The sequence below is a fragment of the Betta splendens genome, chromosome 2 (genome assembly GCF_900634795.4).
Source record: "Betta splendens chromosome 2, fBetSpl5.4, whole genome shotgun sequence".
Lineage (NCBI taxonomy): Eukaryota > Metazoa > Chordata > Actinopteri > Anabantiformes > Osphronemidae > Betta > Betta splendens.
Genome location: NC_040882.2, coordinates 6,156,336 through 6,180,337, shown reverse-complemented (window position 1 = coordinate 6,180,337; position 24,002 = coordinate 6,156,336). Strand labels below are relative to the sequence as shown.

At 45.1% G+C, this 24,002-nt stretch overlaps 1 protein-coding gene across 13 annotated transcripts in view; it reads left to right on the top strand.

The window, feature by feature from the left end:
• LOC114851105 (NACHT, LRR and PYD domains-containing protein 12-like) overlaps positions 1-24,002 on the top strand; it is a 166,759-nt gene that overhangs the window by 121,675 nt on the left and 21,082 nt on the right. For 4 of the 13 annotated variants that reach the window (XM_055507081.1, XM_055507082.1, XM_055507083.1 and 1 more), the window contains 3 exons: positions 2,746-2,919; positions 3,702-3,875; positions 4,574-4,958. In XM_055507081.1, coding sequence (XP_055363056.1) covers positions 2,746-2,919; positions 3,702-3,875; positions 4,574-4,586 — 361 coding nt within the window. In that variant the 3' untranslated portion in view covers positions 4,587-4,958. Of the gene's footprint in view, positions 1-2,745; positions 2,920-3,701; positions 3,876-4,573; positions 4,959-9,031; positions 9,100-9,123; positions 9,150-12,997; positions 13,086-14,296; positions 14,400-14,485; positions 14,645-15,365; positions 15,445-15,601; positions 15,828-15,939; positions 17,780-19,239; positions 19,414-20,225; positions 20,400-21,519; positions 21,694-22,403; positions 22,578-23,729; positions 23,904-24,002 lie in introns of those variants that run through there. The other 9 variants (XM_055507085.1, XM_055507077.1, XM_055507086.1 and 6 more) reach the window with 8 other exon arrangements.

Below are 24,002 nucleotides of genomic sequence, written 5' to 3'. Positions count from 1 at the left end.
ACCCTCTGTCAGACCGACCTTTAACTCACACCTCCGGGAGAGCTTCGACCAGATTCCGAGGGAGGTGGGAGACATAGAGTCCGAGTGGACCATGTTCTCCGTCTCCATTGTCAACGCGGCCGTTCGGAGCTGTGGACGCAGGGTCTCCGGTGCCTGTCGTGGTGGTAATCCCCGAACCCGGTGGTGGACGCCGGAGGTAAGGGACGCCATCAAGCTGAAGAAGGAGTCCTACCAGGTATGGTTGACCTGTAGGACTCCTGAGGCAGCTGATGGGTACCGGCAGGCCAAGCGTGCTGCAGCCCGTGCCGTTGCGGAGGCAAAAACTCGGGCTTGGGAGGAGTTCGGGGAGGCCATGGAGGAGGACTATCGCTCGGCCTCAAAGAGATTCTGGCAAACTGTTCGGCGCCTCAGGAGGGGTAAGCAGTTCTTTACCAACTCTGTTTTCAGTGGAGGTGGGGAGCTGTTGACCTCAACTGGGGATGTTATTGGACGGTGGAAGGAGTACTTTGAGGATCTCCTCAACCCCTTCGACATGCCTTCTGCTGAGGAAGCAGAGACAGGGGAATCAGAGGCGGACTCACCCATCACCCAGGCTGAGGTCACTGAGGTAGTTAGTAAGCTCCTCGGTGGCAGACCAGCGGGGGTGGATGAGATCCGTTCTGAGTACCTCAAGTCTCTGGATGTTGTGGGGCTGTCTTGGGTGACACGCCTCTGCAACATCGCGTGGAGGAGGGGGACAGTTCCTCTGGACTGGACAACCGGGGTGGTTGTCCCTCTTTACAAAAAGGGGGACAGGAGTATGTGTTCCAACTATAGGGGGATCACACTTCTCAGCCTCCCTGGGAAAGTCTATGCCAGGGTACTGGAGAGGAGAATTCGGCCGATAGTCGAACCTCGGATACAGGAGGAACAATGTGGTTTTCGGCCTGGTCGTGGAACGCTGGACCAGCTTTATACCCTCAGCAGGGTGCTTGACGGTTTGTGGGAGTTTGCCCAACCAGTCTACATGTGCTTTGTGGATCTGGAGAAGGCATTCGACCGCGTCCCTCGTGACATCCTGTGGGGGGTGCTCCGGGAGTATGGAGTCCGGGGCCCTTTGCTAAGGGCTGTTCGGTCTCTGTACAACCGGAGCAGGAGCTTGGTTCGCATTGCCAGCAATAAGTCAGACCTGTTCCCGGTGCATGTTGGACTTCGGCAGGGCTGCCCTTTGTCACCGGTTCTGTTCATTATTTTTATGGACAGAATTTCTAGGCGCAGCCAGGGGCCGGAGGGGGTCTGGTTTGGGGACCACAGGATAGCATCTCTGCTTTTTGCAGATGATGTTGTCCTGTTGGCTTCATCAGGCCAGGACCTCCAGCGTGCGCTGGTGCGGTTTGCAGCTGAGTGTGAAGCGGCTGGGATGAGAATCAGTTCCTCCAAATCTGAGGCCATGGTTCTCGACCGGAAAAAGGTGGTTTGCTCTCTCCAGGTTGGAGAAGAGTTCCTGCCTCAAGTGGAGGAGTTTAAGTATCTTGGGGTCTTGTTCACGAGTGAGGGAAGGAAGGAGCGTGAGTTTGACAGACGGATCGGTGCGGCGGCTGCAGTAATGCGGTCGGTGTATCGGTCCGTCGTGGTGAAGAGGGAGCTGAGCCGAAAGGCAAAGCTCTCAATTTACCGGTCAATCTACGTTCCTACCCTCACCTATGGTCATGAGCTTTGGGTCATGACCGAAAGGGCAAGGTCACGGATACAAGCGGCTGAAATGAGTTTCCTCCGCAGGGTGGCTGGGCGCTCCCTTAGAGATAGGGTGAGGAGCTCTGTCACCCGGGAGGAGCTCGGAGTAGAGTCGCTGCTCCTCCACATCGAGAGGAGCCAGCTGAGGTGGCTCGGGCATCTAGTTCGGATGCCTCCTGGACGCCTTCCTGGGGAGGTGTTCCGGGCATGTCCCACCGGTAGGAGGCCCCGAGGAAGACCCAGGACTCGCTGGAGAGACTACGTCTCTCGGCTGGCCTGGGAACGTCTTGGGGTTCCACCGGAAGAGCTGGAGGAAGTGTCCGGGGAGAGGGAAGTCTGGAACTCTCTGCTTAGACTGCTGCCCCCGCGACCCGGCCCCAGATAAGCGGATGAAAATGGATGGATGGATGGATGGATGGATGGATGTTTGACCGTGACTTTTAAAACTGACTTAGACTAAATGAAGACACTTGTATAAAGCAGCTACAGAGAATCTGCTTGGAGCAAATAGAAGCAGGAGAGAATCAGCAGCAGCTTCAGAACAGGACACAGAACTAAATAGTTGAGTGAAGCTCATTAATGATCATCAAACACCACAGACAGTGGATGATGTTTGATTGGAGGAGGAGCAGAGAAGAGGAAATGAATCCTAGCAGCATCACAGAACCACCATCACCTGCAGCAGGAAGCACAGCTGTTCCAGAGGAGTGAAGAAGGTTAAAGGTCACTGACAGCTAGGATCCTATGGAGACACTTTGGTCCTAAAGCATGTGTGGAGTCAGTGTCTCTGTTCTCTGTGGTGACGAAGCCTGAAGTTCACTGGTGTTTATCAGAGTTTAGACAGGAACATTTTAGTCAGGATCATGTTGTTGCTTCTGTCTCCATCAAGACGACGTGGAACAAACCAGTGAATCACAATAAAGACACAAAGATGTTGTTGAAGAATCTGAGAGAAAATCATGACGACACAATGAGACACTGATTGGTTTCAACTGACTTTGTTTTCTGTTTCATCTTTGATTTATTATTCAGATTGATTGGCTGCTGTTTGTCAGAGATCAGCTGTGATTCTCTGGTCTCAGCTCTGAAGTCCAACCCGTCACATTTGAAGCAACTGGACTTGAGCTGGAACAAGCTGCTGGATTCAGGAGTGAAGCGTCTGTGTGGTTTTCTGGAGAGTCGTCACTGTCGACTGGAGAATCTGAGGTCAGACTCTATGTTTTAGTTCTGTGTGAGTTAATGTGATGTGAACGTGTTACTGACACATGAGGCTAATGTTCTACTGATCCACACTGAGGGTCTACTGTACTGTACATGGTAAAGTCTGTTTTTTCCTCTATGGTTGTGTCCAATCACTGTTTAGTTTTAGTTTGTTTCTATCCGTTTGACTGCATTAAATGTTTCCCATAAATTGTTTCCCTGACGATGTGAACAGTTTCAGCCAGAGAGAATAAAAACATGTCATGTCATGACATGAAATGTCAGAAAATATCAAATCTCTGATCAGTAGCTGATGCTCCAATACTTATCTAAGGCTCCATCATGTTGGTTCTGACCCAAATATTCAAACCCAAGTTGCTATAATCAGAAGTTCTGGATCTGCTTGTTTGACTCTTTCCATCAGTTTGACTCTTAAAAATGTTTTCTCAATATTAAATGTTTCTGTGACGATGTTGTTTCGTCAACAGAACGTTTTTTGTTTGTTTCTATAAACGTGTCACGTGTCCAGAACCTGACTCGGACTCATGAGGATCTTTAGTAGAAGCTCAGATAAATGTGTCAGCACAACGACGTCTGAGCTGAAGCAGCAGCGTGTTGTCATTAATATTAATGAGTTGTTATTGTTTTAACCTGCATCCTGTTGGTTCTGCTGTTTGGACCTTGTTGGTTCTAAACTGAAGAGTCTTCAGCTCCAAACACACGATGAAACACTGAATGGTGTCAACTGACTTTGTTTTCTACTTTTTCATCCTTGACTCTTTATTCAGATTGAGTAGCTGCAGTTTGTCAAGGATCATCTGTGATTCTCTGGTCTCAGCTCTGAAGTCCAACCCGTCACATCTGACACAACTGGACCTGAGCTACAACGACCTGCAGGATGCATCAGTGAAGCGTCTTCGTGACCTGGTGCAGAGTCCAGACTATGGACTGCAGACTCTGAGGTCAGTAGAGGTTGGAGTCAGTCTGTGCTGCTTTCAGCAGTATTGGACTAAACTCAGTTAGTGTCACAGCAGAGATCCAGTGTTTCCTGTAAAGCTCCAGTCACTCATCAAAGTGTCGTAGCATCAACACTAACTACTGATCAGGTTCATGTGTGTCACAGCTCTGAGATCAGTCTGGCTGATAGAACCATGGTTCCATGTAGTAACCATGTGGTGCTGGAGCAGAACCTCTGCTGAAGTCCAGTCATCACATCTGTGTCTGTGTCCTTCTGTCATTAGTTGCTCCAAAGCTTCTCATGTTTCTGTGTCAGCTGATGTTTCAAAGCAGAGAAGATGTTGGTCACCACACAGCGACTCTGTCTGTGATGGACCAACAGGAAGTCGTCTCTAAAGCCATGACTCAGCAGTTTGTTTTACTGTGGACTGGAGTGAAATGTGCAGACTTGATGTTAATATTTTAGTTAACGTTTCCCTTAAATTTGTTTCCTGCATTTGGCGCTCTAGTGCAAAGGATCGAACCACAGACTTTGCCTTCCGAGTCCGATGCTCTACCAGTTGAAAGGAAGCTCATCAGCTGCTCCACTTGTGCTGTGAACATGACTGAAGTCCTGCTGCTCTTTGTCCTGGATGTGACAGATGATGAAGGGAGTCTCTGTAGACACTCACTGATCTGCTCTCTGCTCTCATTCTCTCTGCAGCTGGAAGTCATGATTCAGATGTAGAAGCAGCAGCTGTGTGTGTGTGTGGAGGTTCTGACTGGTCCATGTTACTGGGAGCAGAGCTTCATCCACAACTGACTGACAGAGGAACCAGAACCAATGGAGACAACTCTCAGTGTGAACTGATCTGAGACCAGCTGCTCTGTGTCCAGTCCACCAGGATCATGTGGGAAATGAAGTGTGTGGTGCAGTAGTTAGATATCGGGGACAGTGTTGATGTACATTTATTCATATAATTTACTACCTCACTTGTATTTTTGTATAAACAGTGTTTTCACAAATTAATGCTCTAGTGTTGTAATACTGTATGAAGTAGACATTCGGGACACAGACAGATTGTTTATAAAGCATCTTTACTGTATAACCTGTGTCCTCGTTGCTGCTCTTTGACTCTTTGACTCAAGACTAAAGGCAGAGGATTCACACTTGATTCTTTATTGAAAGCAGAGCGTAGCAGTTCAGGAGCAGACTCACTTCCTCTTTTAACTCATGTAACTACAACACGAGCGACGTTCAAACTGCGTCAGGTTGTTTCTTGTACAACTACATTTACTTAATGTGACAAGACATTAACACAACATTTACACGGCATCGTCATGGACAGATAACATGCTTCTTCCTGCTTCAAACTGCTGCCATCACTAAGAGCAACCAGTGCAGCGTTCAGAAGTTGGTCGCCAGTTAACGTGGTCACGAGTTAATACGGAACACCGGTCTGTGAAAATATTGTGACATTAAACTGGTCCGAGGCACAAAAAAGGTTGGAGACCATTGATTTAGGGTTTTTACAGTATTGTTGCATATGTTTTTTTTGTGACATCATCATTTTAGACAGTTGTTTTCCACAGCATGTGATCGATGTCTATGATGTTTAAATTGACTGAATGATATTGGTTATGTGTTAAAGTTAGTTAAAACAGTGAAATTAAACTGGTAAAGGTCAGACTGTTTCATGATTCAGAATTGATGTTGTCTAGGTTTAACATTATAGGAAGTACAGAATAACTTAGAAGTTCCATTTCAATAGTAAAAGACAAGCAAAAATTGTACCTCTGAACCAATATCTGACCTATAAACATATTAAATATTACCACAAACATCAATCAAATGAAATCAAAAATATTTTATTGTGAAGCCAGAACATGATTTATTTGAAATGGTCAATTCTGTCAGGTTCTGGTTCTGTTTTCAGTTTTATTTTGAAAGTACTTTGTTGATTGGCCATATCATCATGTTTCGGGTTCCAGTTTCCATTTCCTGTTTTATTTTGGTAGTCTCCCGGTTTCTGTTTCTGTTCTAGCTTCACTTCCGGTTTACGTCATGTCACAGCTGTCCTGCTTCACCCGGTCATTATCCACACCTGCACTTCATCAGTAATCAATTCACCTTGCATTTAAGCACCACTTCTCACCCCAGTACCTTGCCGGATCGTTGATTCTATGACCTCACGTTCCAGCAATTCTCTAGTTCAGCTTATCCTGTTGTCGACCCAGTTCCGTATCTCTGACCATCGCTTCTCGCCTGATCCTGACCGGTTTTGTAAGTCTCTACTCTGTTGCTGAACTCTGCCTGTTTTTGGACCTGTCTAAGCCTGCTGATTCTAGTTCTGAGATCTGAGCCCTTTGGTATTGACCCACGCCTGTTACCGGACCCGACTACGCTTATCCCTTGTGTGCTGCGAAACTGTGCCTACCTGTGTATGATTTGGACTGTCTGTGACCTGGATTCTTGCATTAAATATCTCTTTAATCATACCTCCCGTCTGCTGCGTCTGCACTGCGCATTTGGGTCTTTTCTCTGCCGTTCTGTGACAAATTCCTCATGTAAAGCGTGTTTGTGCAGCCTCCCCCTGAACAAGCATTAGGCCACCATGGAGAGGACAAACTCCAGAGAAAGAGCCAGGCTCAGGGTGGGTGCTCATCTGCTGACTGGAGGCCGACTGCTGCGTCTCTGGAGGAACAGAAGTCACAGGGTCAGCGTCAGTCAAACCACTGATGCTACGATTGGTGGACGACCTCTTTGTACCGAGGAACACGATTCAGAACCCAGTTAAAACTGTTATGTTATGTATCTTTGCAAAGGGCTGCAAAAGTTCTAGAACTGATTAATCTGCACAGGTCTAGTTTGTGTTTCAGAAGCACCGGCTGGATGATGTTGAAGGCACTGGAGAAATCAAAGAACATGATCCTCACAGTGCTGCCGGGCTTCTCTAGGTGAGAAAGAGCTCGATGTAGGAGGAAGATGATGGCGTCGTCTGCTCCTATGCCGTGTCGGTAGGCGAACTGCAGCGGGTCCAGGTAGGTTCCCACCGCAGAGCGGAGGTGACCCAGGACCAGTCTCTCCAGTGTCTTCATCAGGTGTGATGTCAGAGCCACTGGTCTGAAGCTGCTGGGGTCTTTGGCGTGCGGTGTCTTGGGCACTGGTACCACGCAGGAGGTCTTCCAGAGCTGTGGTACCACCCTCAGCTTGAGGCTCAGGTTGAAGACATGCTCCATAACTCCACACAGTTCACCTGCAGAGGACTTAAGGAGTCTGGAGCTGATGCCGTCTGGTCCAGCTGCTTTCCTGGCCTTGATCTTCCTGAGCTCACTTCTCACCTGGGTGCTGGAGAAGGATAGGGGTGGAGGGAGTGTCTCAGTGTGGTGTGAAGTGAGGGGGTGTGGTTGGGATGAGTCACCAGTCGTCAGGGCTGAGGGTAGAGGGCTTTGTGTAAAGGGCTGTGGGGGGTGGTAATCCAGTGGTATGAGGTGACAAAAGGATAGGAGTCAGCTGCTGGGAGGTGTGAGTGGGTGCTTGGTCAAACCTATTAAAGTGTGAGTTCAGCTCGTTGACCCAGCTCAGGTCCCCCTCAGCCTGTGGGTGTGGAGCTTTGAAGCCTGACATGGTTTTCAGGCTCCTCCACACCTCACTCACATTGTTCTGCTGCAGCTGCTCCTCCATCTTCCTCCTGTAGCTGGACTTCCCCTCACGGATTTTCCTCCTCAGCTCCTTCTGCACCCTCCTCAGCTCCTCCCTGTCCCCTGATTTAAATGCTCTCTTCTTCTCCTTTAGCAGAGCTTTAATATCAGGGGTGACCCATGGCTTGCTGTTGGTGAAACACCGAACCCGCCTGGTGGGAACAGTGTTTTCACAGCAGAAGTTTATGTAGTCCGTTACACAGTCTGTTATTGCGTTAATGTCCTCCCCATGTGGGTCGCAGAGCTCCGTCCACACAGTGGTGTTAAAACAGTCCCTGAGAGCCTCCTCGCTCTCAGCTGTCCACCTCTTCACTGTGCGGGGCACCACCGGCTGCCTGTGTACTACAGGTTTATACACAGGCAGGAGATGCAGGATGTTGTGGTCAGCTCTGCCCAGCGGTGGGAGGGAGGATGCAGTGTAGGCCTCTTTGGTGTTGGCATAGAATAAGTCCAGTGTTTTATTGTCTCTGGTGGCGCAGGTCACATACTGGGTGGTCCAATCAAATTGCAAAACTTGGGTTTGGGAGCTAGAGTCCAGAGTCGATCAGGCAGAGACAACCATTGAACAATCTAAGTGAAATGTCAAAAGCATAAAACAGATGTAAGACAAAATATAAAATATTAATTGCAGAACATAAGTCATAATCATATAATAACTGCATAGAAGAAGGAAGAATAATTTTTCCATTACATGGTGAATGTAGAAGAGAAGGAGAGATCCTGGAGTGAGTTTGATGAGGTCATAGAGTCTCCCCAGAGGAGAGAGGGTAGTGGTTGGAGCAGACTTCAATGGGCATGTTGGTGAGGGGAACAGAGGTGATGAGGAGGTGATGGGCAGGTTTGCTGTAAAGGAAAGGAACCTAGAAGGACAGATGGTGGTGGACTAATAATGGAAGATGGAAATGACTGTAGTCAACATGAGAGAGGAACACAGAGTGACCTACAGTATCAGTATATAGCCTGTACAAGTCCTTCTCTCCTTCCTTCGTGTCTAACCTGTCATACGGCTCATTGTAAGCTTTCTGTTTGGTCTTTGTCACCTCCCTCTTAACTCTGCGCTGCATTTTCTTGTTCTCCTGTCTATTTTCCTCAGTCCTTTCTGCATCCCACTTTCTTTAAGCTAACCTCTTTCTCTAGATTCAGTCCTGTACTTCCTCTGACGTCTTTCTGCCATAAAACTATAACCCAAAAGTACCAACACATGACGACTGGAATTTTTAGTAGTAGTAGTAGTTTAATCCAAAAATATAAAACTCAAGTGTAATCTCTGCACCATTTAATGAGCCCCTGAACCTTTGCCTTCAGCTTCACTGTACCAACTGAGCTCAGGCCATGAGCTAAAAGGAAGCTTAACAGCTGCTCTACTTCTGCTGTGAACACGACTGAAGTCCTGCTGCTCTTTGTCCTGGATGTGACAGATGATGAAGGGAGTCTCTGTAGACACTCACTGATCTGCTCTCTGCTCTCATTCTCTCTGCAGCTGGAGATGATCCAGATGTAGAAGCAGCAGTGTGTGTGTGGAGGTTCTGACTGGTCCATGTTACTGGACCAGTCCACAACTGACTGACAGAGGAACCAGAACCAGTGGAGACGACTCTCAGTGTGAGCTGATCTGAGACCAGTATACCAGGATCATGTTGGAAATGAAGTGCAGTAGTTAAATATCGAAGACTGTAATTCTTCTTGTTAAAAAAACTGATGTATTTTCATGTGTGTAATTTACCAACTTGCTTGTATTTTTGTATAAACAGTGTTTTCACACAATAATGCTCTAGTGTTGTAATATGAAGTAGACGTTCTGGTCACAGACAGATTGTTTATAAAGCTTTTTTACTGTATAACCTGTGTTAATTCTCATTTTCTTCAACAAAAGTTTGATGTCGTACAGAAAAGCTCACAGACAAGAAAACAAAAACACAGAAGTCATTGAATAACTTCAGAAATTGACCCGAATGAATGAGAAGCTGCTGGCTTCGTTGAAGTGATGGTGACTCTTTAATACGAACACGACACAGAAGACGAGTTAAACGTGTGATCTGACAACGCAGTAACAACAGCTGTTGGCTCCAATGTAGCAAATGGAGACGCTTTAGGATTCAAGATTCAAAAAATGTTTTAATTCAAAGTTAATTTGACTGCTGTTGCATGTTATATATGTTTAATGCTTTCTGACTTTTTGTTTAAGCAACTGTGGGAAAGCATCCCATTAATTAAGACTTATTTAGTTTATTTCACAGTGAAATAAACAAGAGTTTAATATTTTTAAAGTTGATGCTGGTTTAAACTCCATCATAGCTCCAAAGACAATAGGCAGAGGTTTCACATTTGATTCTTTATTGAAAGCAGAGCGTAGCAGTTCAGGAGCAGACTCACTTCCTCTTTTAACTCATGTAACTACAACACGAGTGACGTTCAAACTGAGTCAGGTTGTTTCTTGTACAACTACATGTACTTAAATCGTGAACAGACAAGACATTAACACAACATTTACACGGCATCGTCATGGACAGATAACTGATGCTTCTTCCTGCTTCAAACTGCTGCCGTCACAAAGAGCAACCAGTGCAGCGCTCAGAAGTCGGTCGCCAGTTAATGTGGTTTGTGACATCATTTTAGACAGTTGTTTTCTACAGCATGTGACTGAGGTCTATGAGGTTGAATTGATTGAATGATAGTGGTTATGTGTTAGTTAAAACTGTAAATTAAAAATATGGTAAAGTTAAGACTGTGTTGATGAGTCAGAATTGATGCTGTCTAGGTTTAACATTATAGGAAGTACAGAATAACCTGGAAGTTACGTTTCAATAGTAAAAGACAAGCAAAAGGAATTGTTTAGCAAATTTCCTGGGGTCCTTGAATGCAGCTGACGAGGTTTCTGGAACATTTAACAGAACGATTGATCGTGAAAACATTGACCAAATAAACACAGAGAAATATCAGATGAGCCACAGAAGCCACACTTCTCACACAGATGCTGCTCATAGTGGAGCCAGTTAAAAATAAAGGTCAGAGGTCAAACACTGGACAAGACGAAAAGGTGGAGAGAAGTGTCCACGTTCCAGAACACACACCTTCACAAAAAGCTCAATATCAGGGTCCTTGTCGTCCTCGGCCGCGGTGTCCGTCATGCTGAAGTAAAACAAGCTTTCTCTGTGTGTTTGTTTCCCCCACTGTGTAAATGTGTTTGTCTGTGAGCCTGTTGTTCGTCTCAGTTTACAGCAGAATCCACTCCACTTTCCTTTGGTGAGGTCCGCTCGGTCCCACAGTGTCAGCTGAGGACGAGTGGAACCAGGCGGAGGGTGTGTGGTTCAGTGTGTACACGTGGTCTGAGCCGTGGGGCCTGACATGACAGCAAAAATAACCCCCAGGGGGAGAGAGTGGAGGAGGGACGGACACAAGCAGGTGACTGTGACTCACCAGGACTCACCGTGTCCTCCTCACACCGTCCAGGCTCATGGAGAACCACAGCACTGAGTTCTACACAGCTGGTTTCAGCGTCTCACCAGGATCAAGTGTGACTGGTGTTTCAGAGGAACGTTTCCTGACTGGACTCAGTGCAGGAACAACATGCATTTTAAGCCACTGCTGAATAGTCCCTCAATAATTTCTGAGACATGGAAAATCTAAAATCTAACACACATAAAGCAGCTTTGGTTTGATTATGAGTAAACAGCAGCTTCACTTTGTCATCATTTATTAGCCAGTAATTGATGACACTAGATTCTGTCACGGATTCTGAGATGGTGGAGCCACACACAAGCACAGGATGCAGTCAGGTAAGTTTGAGGTACATGGTTCACAGGTCAGCGACGGCACAAAAGGAGCAGGCAGGAGAGTAGTCACAAAGCAGGCAGGCAACAGAGTAACCGGATGGGGCTACGGTACAGACAGGGATGTCTGATGACAGTAACAAGGTAGCTAGACACACAAGGAACACATACACAACAATCTGGCAATTAGACATGGTGAGTACTGGAGACTAAATACTATGACTGATTACTATGACTGGAGAATCACGTGACAGGAAAGTAAAGCTAAAGTAAACATGACAGGACAAAATCAGTAATGCATGAAAATGAAACAGGAAGTAGCAAAATAAAAGTCAAGGTTATGACAGATTCCAGTGTTCACATATTAGACAACGTGGAACGTGAGCATGTTGCGTGTGAAGGCCTCGGTTTATGATTCTTAGACAATCAGATCAGTGTACTAGACTATAGATAAACACAGAAACACGTTTTCCAGGAAGTTCACCACACACGTGAAATCACATGTTCATGCGACATCCATTATGTACCACCACTGAGTCGCAACATTCTGCTCAGTTCAACATTCTGCTCAAACAGAGGCTGAAACAACTTAAAGATGAAGCTGTTTGAGTGTGAACCACATACTGTACATGTAGATGGCTCAAATAATAGGATATAAACTCTTTACATGCACAAAATAAATGATTCACACTTGTTCATAAGTAACTGGGAAATTTTCTTGGACACATGACTGAGATTTATGAGGCCTAAAATATGATAAAAACTAATTATCTAACGTCTCAGTGGGTCTGAGAAAGTTTTGATCTCCTGGTGATTCTTGTGCAGTTTAGCTCAGTAGTTGGAGCATTGACTTGGAAGAAGAAGAAGGTCCCAGGTTCAAGTCCCACTTCTGTCAAAAAAAACCCAACTGGGTGCTGCTCAACCATGAACGTTGTGTAGAATAACTTCAGCTTAACATTTCTCACTTCGTCTCATAATTGTAGAAACTCTTCCAGAGGAGAAGCTTACTGTAGCAGCATTGCTCCTCACTGCAAACAGCTTCAGGTCTAGAACTGGAGTCAGGTCCTTGTGCATGTGGCGCCCTCTGCTGGCAGCAGGCAGCAGTGACACTACATGACCACAGACTGGGCCTTAAATCGAAAGGAGACGGAGCCTCAGCGATCACGTGATCCAGGCACATGAGCAAAGACCGAAGGAGTTCAGAGTCCATTATGAGAGAACAGAGCAGAAGGTGGAAAAGTTAATCAAACACCAAGAAGAAGAAAAGTTGAGGTGAGTGAGTTTAACAACATTGCCGTTAATGTAGAGAAAAAGACACGATCCTCTTCTGTCAAACTAACACTGAAAAGAACCGGATGTGAGGCGTTGATGGTGTTCAGGGTGTGGCTCTGGTTGTTATTTGTCCTGGTTCTGGTTCTGAGCTCACAGTCGATGGTACCGACCGCTCAGACTGACTGAAGTCCAGAAATGTCGTGGTTTTCTGCTTTTCTGCCGGTGTTGTGAGTTTTTCAGTGACCACGTTTACTGGTGACCGACTGGTCGCTCGTCGTTCAGCTGTTGGAAGCAGGAAGCAGCTACACTTTTATGTGATTAATTAAATAAACGCTCCTTCTGTAAACAAGTGCTTGTTATATGATGTTGTTTTGCTTCTGCCTTCTTGATATTTATAAAAATAGAGAGAACAACAGTCCACTGAGGGAAGTTTGCTTGAACTGTGAGGTCACTGCCTCCACATGCTTCTGTGATGTGTTAACCAGTGGACAGGTACATTTATATACAGTATCAATATTTATTGTCATGTGTTCTTTCACATGCTAATTCTGGCCCATGCTTGTTCTAATTCTGCACAAGTACTGTACTGCTTGCCTGAGCTGGAAATATGTACATGTGTATATGATGATGATTATATATGATTATTATTATTATTATTATTATTATTATTATTATTATTATTATTATTATTATTATTATTATTATTTTATGCTCTTTTCTTTTTTCCTGAAATCCTGCACAATTCCTTTGCTGCCTTCTTGTGTCTGTTCCAGCAGTTGAATTTCGCTCCTCTCTTCCTGTCCTCTCTTCCTCGCAGGATCCATGTCTCTGATACAGTATGTCACTTTCAGTTAAAAAAAATCACCACCTAAACACACCAAAAATCTTGATAACGCTTCTTCTCATACAGTAAGTTTTGAAACTCGTATAGAAGCGGTGACATATGGGAAGTATGATGCTTTGGACGTCACTGATCACATGATTTTTGCCAAAACGAATCAAGCACAATGTTTCGGAACCACTGTGTTGTTTTTTTGATACATGCTGGGTAACTTCCTCTTCAACCAGCCCATCACTACAGATCAGTTTCACTTGATTCTTGTCTGTGACGTGTGGACAGACCAGATGAGCTGCTGGACACTGAGGTTCTAAAACAGTGAGCGAAGAAACCAGGCTCTGCTAGGTTTAAACCTTCTCTATGTGCTGGTGACCAGTTCACCTTCATCACACTTTATGTTAGAAAAAGCTCTCAGAAGCGGTTCATTCAGTCGGTTCTGTAAAACACTGCATTTGAAAACAAAGTCATTCTATGACCATGTTGGACAGAGTGTTGCTGCTGAGCTCTGATGCTCCTCACATTTGTCTGTGGGAGATACAGATCCATCCGGTTCAATTTAAGCAAAGGTAGAGAAAAGTACCAGAAATCCATCAGCAATTAGAGTCAGAGTCATTGTGTGAGTCAAGTGACGTCTCTGTGATTTACTGTTAGTTTGTAATGTGATCAGACTAGTTGTGGTCCCTGACAGAAGTAGAGCAGCTGGTGCAGCTTCCTCTGCCTCCCACTGTCTGACTGCATCCAGCTGACACTGATATGAACCACAGAAGAAGAGACAATCAGCGGAGGAGCAGCTGATGATGATGGAGGAGGATTTGAGTTGATGTACAGTAAAGATAAATGATTTGTGTTTCTTCTCCACATGAAGGTAAAAAGTGAGAATCCAGCAGCATGAATCAGTGTGAGGACAGAGAGGAGGGAGCCCCTCCCTCTAAAATCAGAAGAATGGAGATAAAGAGAGAGGATCAGAGGTGATGATTCTGTCTCCAAGTCACAGACACATCACTGATTTACTGTAACTGCTCATTTAGGACTCAATGTGTAAGAGTCACTGTAGGTGTTTTTCTATCAGGTCCCATCAGAGACGAGGATCTGCTGAACCTGGACCTGGACCTGGACCTGAACCTGGACCTGGACCCAGCTGTGTGTCCTTCAAGAGCGACTGGTCAAAGGACCTCAGTATTAATTTCAAAGACCGACCTGTGTCAGACTCACAGTGAGTTGTTGTCAGTTTGAATCATTCTCAACAATCTGATGTAAACTTTCTCTGATGATAAACATCTGTGTTGTTTTAATCTGTTGATCTGGTTGATTTGTGTTTGAAGTGTTGATGTGAAGCAGAAACTTTCTTCACTCTGATCATTGATCAAATCTCCATCCAGCAGTAGCTAAAGCTCTGATCCTGTAGAGTGTCTCAGGGTCTGCTCCTCTTCTAATGAAGTGCTGACATCAAAGGAAGCAGCTGATCATCTCTGATCAAATCTGTTTATTGACGTCTCTACATGAAGGTTTTGGTCAAATGTCTTAAAGCTTCTTCACTTGCAGCAGTAAATAAAAGTTACTACTGGAGACTTTAGTTGTGATGTTGTTGCAGTGGAGACGACTGTTTGTCCTCAGTGTTGATACCAGAGCCGAGGTCCAACAATGAATGAATGTAGGAAGTAGTTAAATGTTCCTAGTTTAACATATTCCCACTGGGAGCTGCCCAGTACAACCAGTCTGATCCCAGCAGACTCCTTGTTCCAACACTTCAGCCTTGTTCAATGAGGGAGGCAGAGATATGTGTTGTTCAGAGCTGAGACTGAAGCAACTGACTGACAGTAAACCTTCACCACTACAGGGAGTCTCTGACTCACTGCTCACATCCAACATCACTTCATGGACCTTTACCTTGTGTGCGTCTCTGTGTGGACTCATTCTTCATGGTTCCTCCACAGAGTGGACCAGCAGAGCTCAGAGGTTCCCAGTGCTCAGTCTGTCCAGCAGCACCAAACACAGCTGGACTCCATATTTATGGTCTGTACATGTACAACTACTACTGTTCATCTGTTGTGTTCAATCATCTCCATGCTGCACTTTTTAGACCAGTGGATGTCAGTGTGTCCAACATGGATCTGATGTTTGGCTCCATGGTTTTAGTTGGATCAGGTCATTCATATAGTTTCTGTTCCAGCTGCTGGAGGAAAACATTGTCACGTTTGTGAAGAAGGAGCTGAAGAAGATGCAGAAGGTTCTGAGTCCAGATTACCCAGAATGCTTAGAGAGTCAGAGGGAGGATGAGGAGGAGTTGGATGGTGAGGATGAAGAGCAGAGGAAGAGCAGCAGAGACGCGTTTCTGAAGATCACAGTGAACTTCCTGAGGAGGATGAAGCAGGAGGAGCTGGCTGACTGTCTGCAGAGTAAGAGGATTTATCTCAACATTTAACATCACAGACACAAACAGACATACACAGACTTGAATCAATGAACCAGACATGTGTTGACACCTCACACTTCTTTGTGTTATGTTAGAACCAGATCTGATGGTTCTAGTACCAGAGCCACAGCCCATCACATATTACCAGCAGATGCTTCAATCAAACCTCCAAGACCAGTTTCTCTGTGTGAAACCAGCCTGGTCAGAAGTCGACCAACGTCTGGATGACATCTACACAGAGCTGTACATCACAGCTGGGCTGGATTCACACATCAACACACAGCATGAGGTCCAACAGGTTGAGACGACACAGCAGAAGCAAAGATCAGCAGAGGAGCCAGTGAAGCCCAGTGACCTGTTCAAACATCCCCCTGGTAAATACAGACGCATCAGAACAGTGTTGACCAATGGAATCGCTGGGATTGGAAAAACAGTCCTTGTGAACAAGTTTGTGTTGGACTGGACCCAACAAAGGTCCAATCAAGACGTGCATCTGATTTTCCCCTTCACCTTCCGTCGGCTGAATCCACTGAAGGGACAGAAGTTTAGTTTGTCAGAGCTCATTCATGAATGTATCCCAGAAACTGAGTCCATCAGCCTGGAGGCTCTGAATTACATCTTTACACATCTACAGTCATCAGGAAACAGCAACTATGACAAGAGCAGCTTCAAACTTCTGTTTGTGTTTGATGGACTGGACGAGAGTCGCCTCCAACTGGACTGTAGCACCAGTGAGAAGGAGACGGGTCAACGTGACGTCACAGAGTCCACCTCAGTGGATGAGCTGCTGACAAACCTCATCAGAGGAAAACTACTACGCTCTGCTCGCATCTGGATCACCACACGACCTGCAGCAGCCAATCAGATTCATGGAGCCTTTGTTGATGTGGTGACGGAGGTCAGAGGGTTCACTGACCCACAGAAGGAGGAGTACTTCAGGAAGAGATTCACAGATGAGGAGCAGAGCAACACAATCATGTCCCACATCAAGACGGCACAAAGCCTCCACATCATGTGCCACATCCCGGTCTTCTGCTGGATCACTGCTACGGTTCTGGAGGATCTGCTGGAAACCAGAGAGGGAGGAGAGCTGCCCAAGACCCTGACGGAGATGTACGCAGAGTTCCTGGGGTTTCAGATGGATCGGACTAAAGACAAGTACGGACCAGAACAGAGCAGCAACTACATCAAGTCATTGGCTAAACTGGCTTTTAAGCAGCTGCTAAAGGGAAACTTGATCTTCTATGAGGAAGACCTGAAAGAGAGCGGCATCGATGTCAGAGGAGCCTCAGTGTGTTCAGGAGTGTTCACAGAGATCTTTAAACAGGAGCGAGGGAGGAAAACCAAGGACAAGATGTTCAGCTTTGTTCATCTGAGCGTTCAGGAGTTTCTGGCTGCTGTTCACATGATGCTCTGTTACACCAATGGGAAGATGGAGGAACTGAAGAGCTTCCTTAAAGACTCCAATGCTGCTCTGGATGTTGTCCTGAGTAGAACCATGTTTAAATCCCTCCTCAGTCCAAGTGGCCACCTGGACCTGTTTGTTCGCTTCCTTCATGGCCTCTGTCTGGAGTCCAACCAGAGAATCTTAGGAGGTTTGCTGGGTCACACAGAGAACAGTCCAGAAACCATCCAGAGAATCATCAACAACCTGAAGGAGATGAACAGTGATAGAATCTCTCCAGACAGAAGCATCAACATCTTCCACTGTCTGATGGAGATGAACGACCACTCAGTCCATCAGCAGATCCAAGAGTTCCTGAAGTCAGAGAACAGATCACAGAAGGAACTCTCCTTGATCCAGTGCTCAGCTCTGGCCTACATGCTGCAGATGTCAGAGGAGGTTCTGGATGAGTTGGACCTGAAAAAGTACAACACATCAGAGGAGGGACGACAGAGACTGATTCCAGCTGTGAGGAACTGCAGAAAGGCTCAGTAAGTCCAACGTTAATGTGATCAATAATAATCTACAGCAACATGAAGCTGAAGCCTCAGTGTTAAACACTTCACACAGAATCTAAAAGTTCAAAGAGTGAAAACATCAACTACAGAGGCAGCCGGTAAAAGTGTCTACCCCCACCGTGTTTGGGTTTCAAATCTGCCGCGTCAGTGCCCGGTTTGCACTGCGGGAAGCGTGTGTTACGTCCTATTGGCCTGTAGGTGGCGATTGACTCCCACCTTTGGTCCTAAAACATCGTAGTTGCTTACGTCATATAGTGGTTAACATGCATGGCAACAAAACATTTTGTTCGGGGTTCGAGTGGAAGCGGTTTTTTAATTTTAATTATTGGAAAAACAGCGTCTCATCATCATCATGTGATCACGAGATGAACCGCTGGTCGCGTTATAGTATGAAGTTATGAACGTAAGTAAATTATGGCAGTTTAAAACCGAAAATAAGAAGCTGAACGGTGCGCCCTCCCGCGTGCAGCGTTCGATTTGTGGCAGACAAGCTACTGTAACCCTGATTTCTTTTCGTGGTGTTCTTCTTTAATGCACCACACGGCAAGACAGTACGGCACATGTACACTTTTTTCTTTACGCCGCTCTTACCCAACGCGTGTCACCTTTTTCCTGTCCCCCGTCAACAAGGGCAGGTAGGAACTAATGTTAATTACAGATAAAATCACAGTAGCTGAAATGCCACGTTTGCCAAACATAAAATAAAAAAATAAAAAGGAATACTAACTAAGGTTACACTACTACAATTTAAAAAAGTGAATAAGGATGATCTAGAACAGAGGTCTGCCACCGGTAACACCCACGTTTCAATGAAAAAAAACAAACACCGGGAGCCGCGGAGGGCGACAATATTATATTATTTGAGAACATTCAACATTTGTTTTTTAATCCAAAGAAAGCATAAAAGTCAGGGCTCAGAGATCTAACATTTTATATTTTATTGACAGAAGATCGTAGCTTTGACAAGGACAGCTAACTCGCTTTTCCCTGCTTCAAACAGCTGCTGTAACTGAGAGCAACCCGTGCAGCATCACCGGTCAATCTGGAAACGTATTCATTGGTTCGGACGTTGTTCTGCCCGCTTTCATGTAGACACAAAACTCATCAAAGCAAAAGAGCTCAGTGCAGCATTTACAAATCACATGTGAACGTTTTAATTTTTTTTTGTAAATAATAAAATCCTAGAAAACCTCTTTGTTGAGGATCAGATCAAAGCAGCTGTAAAGTTAGTGAACATCAGGATCTTCTGTCTTTCTTTGCTCGGTGGAGCTTTAAGTCAAATCCAACAGAGAAACTTTAGCTTTAGCTTAGTTTCACACTTTGTGATGGATGAGACCAAATGAGCTACAGCTGCTTCAGCATCAATATTTATGAAGTCAGTTTGTGTCACAGACACTTCACATTTATAGACTTTATATTTTCTGTCATCACAGACTTTCTGCTTGTGGACTCACAGAGACTCACTATGAAGTTGTGGCCTCAGCTCTGAAGTCCAACCCGTCACATCTGACACATCTGGACCTGAGCTACAACTACAACCTGCAGGACTCAGTGAAGGTTCTGTGTGCTGGACTGGAGAGTCCTCACTGTCGACTGGAGACTCTGAGGTCAGTGTTTTTCCTGGTTCATGTCTCAGCAGCAGTTTTTCAGCTCATCACTTTAAACGTCTCCACTTGAATCTAGAATGAAAAGAGACTCATGAGTCAGAAACATGCAGGAATGATTGACAGTTTGTTGTGACTCTATAAAGTCTATAAAGCTCATGAACAAACGTTTACTGTTCTGTCACATTTAAAGAAAAAGACAGAGACTCCGAGTAAATCATGTCTCCACATGTTTGAAGGATCTTTAGTGGCGTCTGATTCGTCTCCATCAACAGGCGACACTTCAACCTGTGTGTGATGCTTCCTGTCTGACAATGATGTCACTTTGTAGAGACACAAGCAGGAAACAGGAGCATGAATATGAGGCTGCAGACATGTTGCTACAGAAGGTTCTAGGTTCCATGTAGAACCAGAGGAGAGAACATCCATCTGACTGGGATCAGTTCTAAAGATGATTCACTTCATCAATAATGGTCAGTTTGGAGTTTGATCCAAACATTAGTCTGAACATTTTCCATCAGACGACACAGAATAGTTCAGATTTAGAGAGAAGACGATGAATGAAAGGAACCAGATGAAGTCTTTGATCCAACACGTCTGGTTTTCTACTGGTTCCAGCAGCAGCTTGTGAATCAGTGCTGACATCAACAGGTGTATGAATGTTGTGCTGACATGTGGATGATGTGTAGAAGCTGAGGTTATGACGACACAACAACACAAACACAAAGTCACTCATTTTAGACTAAACATCAGTGATCAGGACAAATCTGACTCATTATTAATGCTTTGATCCACATCTTTGATTCTTTATTCAGATTGTGGCACTGCAGTTTGTCAGAGAACAGCTGTGATTATCTGGTCTCAGCTCTGAAGTCCAACCCGTCACATCTGACACAACTGGACCTGAGTGACAACAAGCTGCAGGATTCAGGAGTGAAGCATCTGTGTGGTTTTCTGGAGAGTCGTCACTGTCGACTGGAGACTCTGAGGTCAGTTCACTGACTGTTACTGTTCTAGGTTCTAGGTTCTGACTGTGGTTCTGCTTCAGGGAACCAGCAGGTTTTTCTCCTGACAGTTAATAGCTTGCTTTGTTTGTTCACTTATAGTTTGATCATTTTGGTTCCACTGAATGGATATCAAACATTAAAACACAAACAACAATATAAAACAGTATTCTCTATATTTGGATCCCAAATTTTTTCCTACAATAGGCCCCAGAAAAACCTAAAGTACTTTCATAACAGACTAATGAAACAACCAGAACTGGTCCAAGTCCAAAAGTCCAGTCGTGGTTTTCGCAGTGGTTCCTCTGCATCTATGCATCCATCATCCCAACAAATGGTCCTGTTTGGGTGTGCATGGTTCTGGAGCTGATCCCAGCTGTCACTCAGCAGGAGGCAGGGTCCAGTCTGGACCGGTCACCAGTCCATCACAGGTCCAACACACAGAGACAGACAATCAGACCTATGGAAGCTCAGAGTCAGCAGCTAAGCAGCAGAACTTCAGGTCTTTGGACTGTGGCAGGAAGCTGCAGAACCAGAACAGAACCCACACAGACACAGGGAGAACATGAGAAGCCCACACAGAAAGGCTCCTGCTGAACCCAGGTCCTTCCAGCTGTGAACACCACACAGTCAGTTCACATCAGCACAAAGTCCAGTTCATCAGAACCACTGCACAGAAACTCAAGGTGGCACCAAACAGGAGCCAGTCAGTGAGTGTGTGTTTGTTCCCAGTGGAACCAGGCAGGTCCATTCTGGTTGGAAACTCATTCATCACATTCTTCTTCTGCAGTTTCACTTCATTTCACTTCATCACAAGGATCAGTGATAATCATCACAACTAATATTTGGCTTAAATCGAGTTTCAGTCCCTCAGCTTCTCTACTGATTCCAGATGTGACTGAGGTCAACAGCAGCTTGTGAATCAGTGCTGACATCAACAGGTGTATGAATGTTGTGCTGACATGTGGATGATGTGTAGAAGCTGAGATCATGACGACACAACAACATAAGCACAAAGTCACTCATTTTAGACTAAACATCAGTGATCAGCACAAATCTGACTCATCATTAATGCTTTGATCCACATCCTTGATTCTTTATTCAGATTGAGTCACTGCAGTTTGTCAGAGATCAGCTGTGATTCTCTGGTCTCAGCTCTGAAGTCCAACCCATCACATCTGACACAACTGGACCTGAGTGACAACGACCTGCAGGATTCAGGAGTGAAGCGTCTGTGTGGTTTTCTGGAGAGTCGTCACTGTCGACTGGAGACTCTGAGGTCAGACTGTATGTTTTAGTTCTGTGTGAGCTTAATGTGAACGTTGTGCTGACACATGAGGCTGAAGTTCTACTGATCCACACTGAGGGTCTTCATGGTAAAGTCAAAGAGAATAAAAACAAAATAAATGTTTAATGAGTCAGAAATTATCAAATCTATGATCAGTAGCTGATGCTCCAACCCTTTTCTAAGGCTCCATTATGTTGGTTCTGACCCAGTTTTTCAAACCCATGATGTTCTGAAGTTCTGGATCTGTTTGTTTGACTCTTTCCATCAGTTTGACTCTTGAAAATGTTTCCTCAGTATAAAATGTTTCTGTGACGATGTCATTCCATCAACAGAACATATACTATATGTTTCTATAAACGTGTCACGTGTCCAGAACCTGAGTCGGACTCATGAGGATCTTCAGTAGAAGCTCAGATAAATGTGTCAGTACAACATGAGTGAGTCCAGATGGAGCCAGTGGTGGAGCTGCAGAGTTGAAGACGTGAAGTCACAGTGTCTGAGCTGAAGCAGCAGCGTGTTGTCATTAATGTTAATGAGTCTTTGTTACTGTTTTAACCTGCATTTTGTTGGTTCTGGTGTTTGGACTTCCAGGATCTAAACTTTTACTTTTTAAATCATCTTCAGCTCCAAACACACAATGAGACACTGAATGGTTTCAACTGACTGTGTTTTCTACTGTTTCATTTTCATTCTTTATTCAGATTGATTCACTGCAGTTTGTCAGAGATCAGCTGTGATTCTCTGGTCTCAGCTCTGAAGTCCAACCCGTCACATCTGACAAAACTCGACCTGAGTGGAAACGAGCTGCAGGATTCAGGAGTGAAGCATCTGTGTGGTTTTCTGGAGAGTCGTGACTGTCGACTGGAGACTCTGAGGTCAGTTCACTGACTGTTACTGTTCTAGGTTCTAGGTTCTGACTGTGGTTCTGCTTCAGGGAACCAGCAGGTTTCGCTCCTGAGACTTAATGGTTTGGTTTTTGTTTACTTACTGTTTAGTTTGATCACTTCGGTTCCACTTAAAGAACACTAAACATTAAAACACAAACAACAATATAAAACAATATTCTTTAAATGTTGAACCCAAATTGTTTCTAAGGGATAAAAAATGGATAAGGGATAAAAAAGTTCTTTCATAACAAACTAATGAAACAACGAGAACTGGTCTAAGTCCAAAAGTCCAGTTGTGGTTTTCACAGTGGTTCCTTTGCATCTATACATCCATCATCCCATCAACTCCTGTTTGGGTGTGCATGGTTCTGGAGCTGATCCCAGCTGTCACTCAGCAGGAGGCAGGGTCCAGTCTGGACCGGTCACCATCCATCACAGGTCCAACACACAGAAACAGACAATCAGACCTATGGAAGCTCAGAGTCAGCAGCTAAGCAGCAGAACTTCAGGTCTTTGGACTGTGGCAGGAAGCTGCAGAACCAGAACAGAACCCACACACACAGGGAGAACATGAGAAGCCCACACAGAAAGGCTCCTGCTGAACCCAGGTCCTTCCAGCTGTGAACACCACACAGTCAGTTCACATCAACACAAAGTCCAGTTCATCAGAACCACTGCACAGAAACTCAAGGTGGCACCAAACAGGAGCCAGTCAGTGAGTGTGTGTTTGTTCCCAGTGGAACCAGGCAGGTCCATTCTGGTTGGAAACTCATTCATCACATTCTTCTTCTGCAGTTTCACTTCATTTCAGTGAGTTGTCATCAAAGTGTTTGTTGACTGAGATGAAATCTTCATGAGTTACTCACTTGCATTTCTCACTGATTTTTGTGAAGCAGCTGCAGAAAATGTCCAGTGTTGGTTGGTTTCAATTCATCATGTTATCAGAATCAGAGAAAATCTTCACAACTAATATTTGGCTTCAGTCGGGTTTCAGTCCATCCGCTTCTCTACTGATTCCAGATGTGACTGAGGTCAACAGCAGCTTGTGATTCATTGCTCATTTTAGACTAAACATCAGTGATCAGGACAAATCTGACTCATTATTAATGCTTTGATCCACATCTTTGATTCTTTATTCAGATTGAGACTCTGCAGTTTGTCAGAGATCAGCTGTGATTCTCTGGTCTCAGCTCTGAAGTCCAACCCGTCACATCTGACACAACTGGACCTGAGTGGAAACAAGCTGCAGGATTCATCAGTGAAGCCTCTTCGTGACCTGGTGCAGAGTCCAGACTGTGGACTGCAGACTCTGAGGTCAGTAGAGGTTGGAGTCAGTCTGTGCTGCTTTCAGCAGTATTGGACTAAACTCAGTTAGTGTCACAGCAGAGATCCAGTGTTTCCTGTAACGCTCCA